Source organism: Danio rerio, chromosome 4 (genome assembly GCF_049306965.1).
Source record: "Danio rerio strain Tuebingen ecotype United States chromosome 4, GRCz12tu, whole genome shotgun sequence".
Classification (NCBI taxonomy): domain Eukaryota; kingdom Metazoa; phylum Chordata; class Actinopteri; order Cypriniformes; family Danionidae; genus Danio; species Danio rerio.
In genome coordinates, this window is record NC_133179.1 from 72,817,501 (window position 1) to 72,825,000 (window position 7,500).

General features: G+C 32.1%; 3 protein-coding genes across 9 annotated transcripts in view; 1 reads left to right on the forward strand and 2 right to left on the reverse strand.

The window, feature by feature from the left end:
• Window positions 1–1,765, reverse strand: part of LOC100329651 (uncharacterized) — an 86,308-nt gene extending 84,543 nt beyond the window's left edge. The window contains exons 1-3 of one of the 2 annotated variants that reach the window (XM_073948059.1): window positions 1,716–1,765; window positions 1,432–1,619; window positions 1,258–1,369 (exon numbers count right to left, since the gene is read on the reverse strand). In XM_073948059.1, coding sequence (XP_073804160.1) covers window positions 1,258–1,369; window positions 1,432–1,455 — 136 coding nt within the window. In that variant the 5' untranslated portion in view covers window positions 1,456–1,619; window positions 1,716–1,765. The remainder of the gene's footprint in view (window positions 1–1,257; window positions 1,370–1,431; window positions 1,620–1,715) is intronic. The other variant, XM_073948058.1, reaches the window with a different exon arrangement.
• tmem19 (transmembrane protein 19) overlaps window positions 1–7,500 on the reverse strand; it is a 1,055,620-nt gene that overhangs the window by 533,197 nt on the left and 514,923 nt on the right. The window lies entirely within an intron of this gene.
• slc2a13a (solute carrier family 2 member 13a) overlaps window positions 1,266–7,500 on the forward strand; it is a 171,827-nt gene continuing 165,592 nt past the window's right edge. For 3 of the 5 annotated variants that reach the window (XR_012402523.1, XR_012402524.1, XM_073948392.1), the window contains exon 1: window positions 1,266–1,377. The gene's annotated coding sequence lies outside the window, so the exon portion shown is untranslated. Of the gene's footprint in view, window positions 1,540–7,500 lie in introns of all 5 variants that reach the window. The other 2 variants (XR_012402525.1, XM_073948393.1) reach the window with 1 other exon arrangement.

Here is a 7,500-nt window from a genome sequence, read left to right on the forward strand (position 1 = left end):
AAATATTTATTATATAATATAATATTATTTATTTTATAATATATTTATTTTTATTTTAAAATAATTTTTTAATTTAGTGTTTCTTTGTGAAAATATAGCTGAGAAATTCATTAACCATTAATATTTATTTATTATTTGTTATATATTTAATCTTTTGTTTGAATCTTTATACTACTCTACTTTTTTTTACTTTGTAAATATATGCTCAAATTTTATTTTATTTTTTTACAAATTTAATATAGAAATAACAAATAAATAAAATAAATATCATTTATAAATGTTCATAAATAAATGAATGAATAAATAAATATAAAATTAAGAAATTTAAAAAAGAAATAATCAAAACAAATAAATAAATGTATTTATGAATGTAATGTATGAATGAAGAAATTAATGAAAATAGCAATAAATAAATAAATTAGTTACAACATACAATAAATGAATAAAACATTAATAGATAACAATACTAAATAAAAAAATAAAATAAAATTAATAAATCAAAATAAACCATAAATGAAAAAAATAAAAGTAATGTGCAAAACATTTGATAAATAATCGTAAAAATACAAAACAAACTAAATAAATGTTACTGAAAACAAATAAAGAAAAATATCAAATCATTTATTTAATTAGTTGATTTTATTCATTATATTTAATTATAAATAAATACATATTTTATTAATGTTATTTAAATGAACAAACAAACAAGCAAACAAATAAATAAAAATAAATAAATCAATGAATAAATAAATAGTAGAAGCAGAATGTTGCCTTCCATACTCATATTATGTCAACTATCCTTGAACACAAAGCTTCTCAAAATGAAATAAATATAAAATAATAAAATAATTAATATTACAAATTGTATTTTATTCTAAATAAATAAATTATTTATAATTAAATTAATAAATACCTAATTTGTTATTTATAAATAATTTATTTTATTTATACGTATATTCAAGTAAATAAAAAAGATTTTTTTGTTTTATTTAAATAAATTAATAGATAGATATTTTTATTTATTTGAGTAATTTAAATAAATAAATAAACAAATCAATTGTAAACAAAATGCTGTCTTTTATGCAACCGCTAATATCTGTATTTATATTTACCACAGTGTTGTTTTCCATGTTAAAGAAATACTCCTATTATGTCAACTACCCTTGAACCTAAAGCGGCTTAAAATAAAGTAAATAAAAATGTAAAATAGTAACAACAGTTGATAAATGAAACCGCTGAAATATTAGTGACACACACCTGCAGTTCTCAGCCGTGTCTTCTGTCCAGTAGGCGGCAGTGTGCCTGTTTGTCTTGACTCGAGTGTATCATGTTTACCATCTGCAAAACCCTGAACTCTCGCTTGATTATCCTGAAAGGGTGAGTATGTCGGTTCCAAAACACCCGAGAAGAGTTATTTTTATAATAACCAACCTCCTGAAGATAACCGCGATGCATTTCCAATGGATCTCCGAATGAACTGAAGCTGAGGGGAAAGTGGCAGCGAGCAGTGGAAAGGCAGAGGTGGAGGTTTGAATGCTGGTGTGTGAGGAATTAAAGACGATTGTTTTGAAAAAGCAGAGCTGCATCAGCGATGGACAGTATTATAAGATAAGAAATTGCTAAAAAAAAAATAATAATAATAAATAAATGAAAGTAAATGCGTACTTTTTTAAATTACACGGTCAACTTTTATTGTAATGCAGTCTTAAACTTACTTTAACATGTTCCTGCCTGCCGTTAATATCTCTTAAAAGTCCCGTGAAGTGCTTTGAAATGTGCAATAGACCCTTTTCACATGACGACACGCGGTGTCCGGTTTCACATTGAGGTAAAGTTGATTTTACATTCGCACATTCGTTCATTTAGAAGTCTCTATATTGTTTACCATGTTACTTTGAATATTCGGTTGGAATTAGCATGCAAGTGTGGCTTGAAAACAACATCAACACTGTTTATTTGACTGTGAACAATGTTGTACTATGATAGTCATTGGCTGCCAATATGATTTCACTGTTTAGAGTTTGCAAATAATACTTTTATGAAACTAAATTATTAAGTGGAAAGTTCGCATGTGCGAATATAAACCAACTTTACCTCTATCGGTTGGAGCGATATACTCATGGAACGATTTTAAATTGATGGGTGTGTCAGTTAAATTTTCTTTTGAATCTGTCAAATTTAAATTTGATATTGTGTCAATACAACAACTTTATAACACGAATAACAAAACGTCCTTAATATCTCTCTTACCGGTGACCAGTTGTTATGGATTTTGTCTTGTCGGAAAGCTATGGGCGCAGATTTGCTTTCTGGACTGAGGAGGCAAGAAGTGTATTAAATGGAAAGATTAAAAGATTTCAAAAGATTTATTTTATAAATAAATGTATTATTTGTATATTTGTACAGGCCATCATTGTCACGGTACGGGATTGGAAAACGGTAACAAAAACAGGTGTAGAATCCAAGTGCAGATTTGAATGACTATTGTGCAGTGACAGTGACAAAAATCTAAAATATCCTAAGTAACTAGGGATGGCTGACGTGAAACTGACGTTTCGACACAGCGTCGAGATCCCGAAGCGCGAGTGTTTCGAAACACTGCACCGAAGCATGATCCGAAACACCCAAGTCACGTGACTAAAGTGTTTTGAAACACTTGGTCACGTGACTAAAGCGATTCAAACCATTGATCATTTCAGAGGCCTAGTGGACCGTGTGTGTGCACATTGGTACTGTGCTTCAAATTTATTTTGGGTTCGAATCTCAACTAGTCCAAATACTCCAAAATCATGATTTTACATATTTTAATCATGTTTCTGTTTTATGGTGTAGTCTAGATAGGATACGGCTGCAGTTACGCCATCAATTTAGCATTATTTTTGTAACGCTGTAAAATAATAATTCATATTTTTACAGTACTGTGATGGGTTTAGGTTTTGGATAGACGTTAATAAAATACAATGGGAAATTTAATTAATAATAGAAGTAATTATTGTTAACTTCTGGCCACAACTGTATCTGATCTAGCAACAACCCTGTTTTATGACCAAAACAATACAAATTTATTTACAAGGTGGTTTTTATATCCGTTTTACCATCCAAGACCATCTATTAGAACCGTGGTTAAAATGTATTGTACATTGTGGACACATTGTGGACTGACTGCACTTTGTTCTTCGCTGTTTGTGATTCTTGATTCACACGGAAATGGAAATAAGGGATTTTTAAAATTTTTGCATGTTATTTATCTGCCCAGCCATAGTTATAAAATTAATAGCAGTACTAGTAATAATAGCAATAGTAGTAACAGAATGGGGGAAAAAAACATTTAATTAAAATAACTCAGTGCATTGGGTTAAAATAACCCATAGTTGGGAAGGTGCTATAATAACCTATAGTTGGGTTATATGTTGGGGTATGTTTAAACCAACTATTTTGACAGAGCGTAGATGGCATCGTAAAGAAAGAACATTGAATTGAATTGAATTGAATTGAATTTTATTTGACAGATTTTAGACAAACTGTACAAAAAGTATTCCATACACTTTGTTAAAAAAAAACTGTCGAGGATAAAAACACAATAAAGCCCTGGGCTTATTTCCATTGTGGTCCTCTGTTAAATAAAAACAATGTATGGCTTCAAAATACTAATGAAGAATAAAACAAACAGTCGCCACAGCGGTACGAACAGCCAACCTATCCAGCACAATGTCCCTCCAGCCGCCAACCTATTCACACTCAAGTAACATAATTTAAAAGATCCTCATCCACCATGCAAAAACTAACTATCCTCATCAAACAACCATCTTTTAATAGCTTTTTTGAACAACCTTAAATCTTTTATTTCCTTGATTGCTTTTGGTAGTTTGTTCCACATGATTGCACTTGTATATAAAAACATATTTTTCCCCACTAAACTTCTAAATTTAAATAAACAAATATTAAAATCCCAACTCCTAGTACTGTATGAATGCTGTTGCCTCACCATTTGAAAATAGTTCATCAAATAGCTAGGAACCACATTATTAAACATTTTACGTACCATTCCCAGTTTTAAAAAACACACTCTATTACTAACAGTTAACATACCTAATTTATTAAAAGACTCTTTGTGCAAATGTGCTCTAGGATGCATTTTTAAAATTATTCGTACTAATTTATTTTGTGCCTTTTGCAATTTCTCCTTCAAATTTTGTGAGCAGCTACTGTACCAAAATGACGTAGCATAATCAAAATGGGGTTGAATTAAAGCTCCTGCCAACAATTGTAAAGAATGAACATCCAAAAGATCAGATTGCCTTGCTAAAAACCTAATTTTTCCACAAATCTTCGTAATAACTTTTTTTGCCATGGCATCTCCTGATAATTTATTATCTATTAAGCAACCCAAATAGTTTATCACATTTTTTGACTGAATTTTCCAATCATTAATCTTAACTACCAAATTATCATCTTTTTTTAATTTCACTCTTGAAGCAAATAAAATAGCCTCTGTTTTACCCATGTGTAAAGAAAGTTTGTTGTCTAAAAACCAGTTGTAAACACTTTTTAACTGTGAACTCATAATTTCTTCCAGGGCCCTTTTGTCATGATGAGATACTAAAATTGCGGCATCATCAGCATAAAGATAGAGCTCCTCTGAACACGCTATTTTTAAATCATTAATATATAAAAGAAAAAATAATGGACCTAAAATACTTCCTTGAGGTACTCCACAGTTGATTGATAAGGGAGCAGATAATATACCCTTTATATCGACTCTCTGGTTTCTATCATGCAGATATGACTGAATCCACTTTAAAGACACTTTATCAAATCCAATTGCCTTTAATTTATATAGTAAAATTTGATGGTCCACAGTGTCAAAAGCCTTCTGAAGGTCCAGCAGCACCATTCCACAATAGTTGCCACCATCTACAGCTCTCCGTATTTTGTCTGTCATATGTAATATACATGTCTCGGTGGAATGCAATGCTCTAAAACCTGACTGTAACTCATACAAAATATGTTTTTTAGTAATATAGTTGACTATCTGTTCGTGTACAATTATGGAGAAATACTGAAGCCACATCTCAAGACATCAGCCAGGAAATTACATCTTGGCCACAAATGGGTCTTCCAAACAGATTATGAGCCTAAGCATATGGCAAAATTAGCTCAAATGTGCTTTAAGGACAACAGAGTGAATGTTTTGGAGTGGCCATCACAAAGCCCTGATCTCAATCCTATAGAAAACTTGTGGGCAGAGTTGAAAAAGCTTGTGCGAGCAAGACAGCCTACACATCTGACTAAGTTACACCAATTCTGTCAGGAGGAATGAGCCGAAATTATTAAACTATTGTGAGAAGCTCGTGGAAGGAGACCCAAAACATCTGACCAAAGTTATACAGTTTAAAAAGCAAAGCTAAAAAAAACACCAAGGAAATGTGGGTAAACTTTTGACTGTCTAGAAATTAATAAAAAGTTCTCTTATTATTCTGGCCTTTAACGGACCTAAAATAGTAAACGTTTAGTATGATTTACCATCAGACATTTAAAAAAAAAAACAATGATTATGTTTCATTTTTAGTGTGTATGTAAACTTCTGGTTTCAACTGTAGTAATGTCTCTATACCTCTAATCACCTATTATGTACAAATGCAAGCTGAGGAGAGTTTGTGTTCTCCCAGCTGCATTTATGAATGCTGGAATAATCCGATAATGTAAGCAATCCACAAATACTGATTGGCCATTATCTACAATTCTGTGTCGAAGTCATTACGAGGCAGTTCGAAACACTCAAGTCGTATTGATTCTCCAGAGCTTTTAGAGACTCTGAGATTTGATATCAGCGATTTGGCACTGGACTTGAATCCGCGCAAATCATGACGATTAATTAGCACTTCAGTTGATCAAACTGTTGTGAGCCACTTAGGATATTCGGTTTCCTGTTTCACACTCTTTAGTATGGAAAACCTCTCTCAAAACATTCAAGATTCTCTTTAAAACATTTCCATCTGCATGTGCTACTACCCACATTTTGTATATCACTAAAATAAAAATGATTCGGTAACACTTTAGTTGAAGGTGTGTTCGTAAGACTGCCATGACACGTTTACAGTCATGACGTGACGCATGAATATAAAGAAAATAATAAGTGTCATTTGCTTTGCTATGTCAATTTAAATGCAAAGGAGATGTTGTTTGGGATGTCTTTATTATGACTACTTGACATTATCAAGACAACAGAACTTGTCATAAACCTGGAATAAACATTATTGTCAAAAAGCCATTAGAATTGTGTCATAAACGCTTTCAGTGGAAACAACTTAATTTGTCATTAAAAGTTCTCATTAATTCATTCATTTTCTTTTCGGCTTAGTCCCTTTATTAATCTGGGGTCGCCACAGTGGAATGAACCGCCAACTTATCCAGCATATGTTTTCACAGAATACAAAAATTATTTAAAAACGGCATCATTAATATTCAAGTAATTAAACTAGTCATTTAATGAGGTCTGGAAACATAATAATGGCGCTGTTGAAAATTTATGATTACTCAACTCAATTTATTACAATATGTAAATATAAAAAAATAAAATTTAAGAAAACATCCTTATCAGTTTGACATTGCGCTCTTTGTTCACTGTATAATGCCTCATTCACACTAGCAGCGACTTTGTAGCTGCGTGTCGCTCTAGATCTATACAGCCGGCTCTTCTGGTGCTTCTATTGGCTGTCGCCCAAGAAAGTTGCTCTTCATTTGCATAAAGTTAAAGGATTCTCAACTTTGTCGCGTCGCTCGACAGGCCCAGCTGGTCGCCAACGATCAATGTCGCTCGCATAGACGGAAGTCGTAGGAAGTCGCTCGCTCTTCGTTGAAATGAGCAGTCACTTATTGTTCGTAGTGTGAATGAGGCTTAAAGCAACTTAATTTCACAGGACATATAACTATTTTACCTATATAGTTTAGGGTTTTAAATCTAAAATTGGCTAATTTGTGCAAGTTATTTCGTGCAAAAACTTACATTTTTTAAAAGTAGCCTACTTTTACCACGAAACTCCACCCTAAACCCAAGCGTCATTGGCGGATGAGCAAATCGTACTAAAATGTATGAATGAGATCATACAAATTCATACGAATTAGCGACCAAATCAAAAAGTTACGAATTGCCATGAGACTCTATTGTATAAACATTTCTACTAGAAAGACTTGCGATGGCGATAAACGTTTTAACATTGCGTTGTGAATTGTTCGGATAAGTCCTGTGGCGTAAAGACGCCAACAATAAAGCTAACGTCAAATACTGACAAAAAGTTATCAAATTCGTGTCTAGGTGTATCAGTTCTTGTGTAGTACATCGACAAACATGCTGGCATAATGGCAAACAACATGTGAGACTGTATCTCTGCGATGCTTAAAATTTTTGTCACTAAATTTTAGGTGTGCCATTGCCACATCACAATCAACAAACCATACAAATTTGGTGTCAACGCCACCTATGGGTCAAGAGTTATAAGC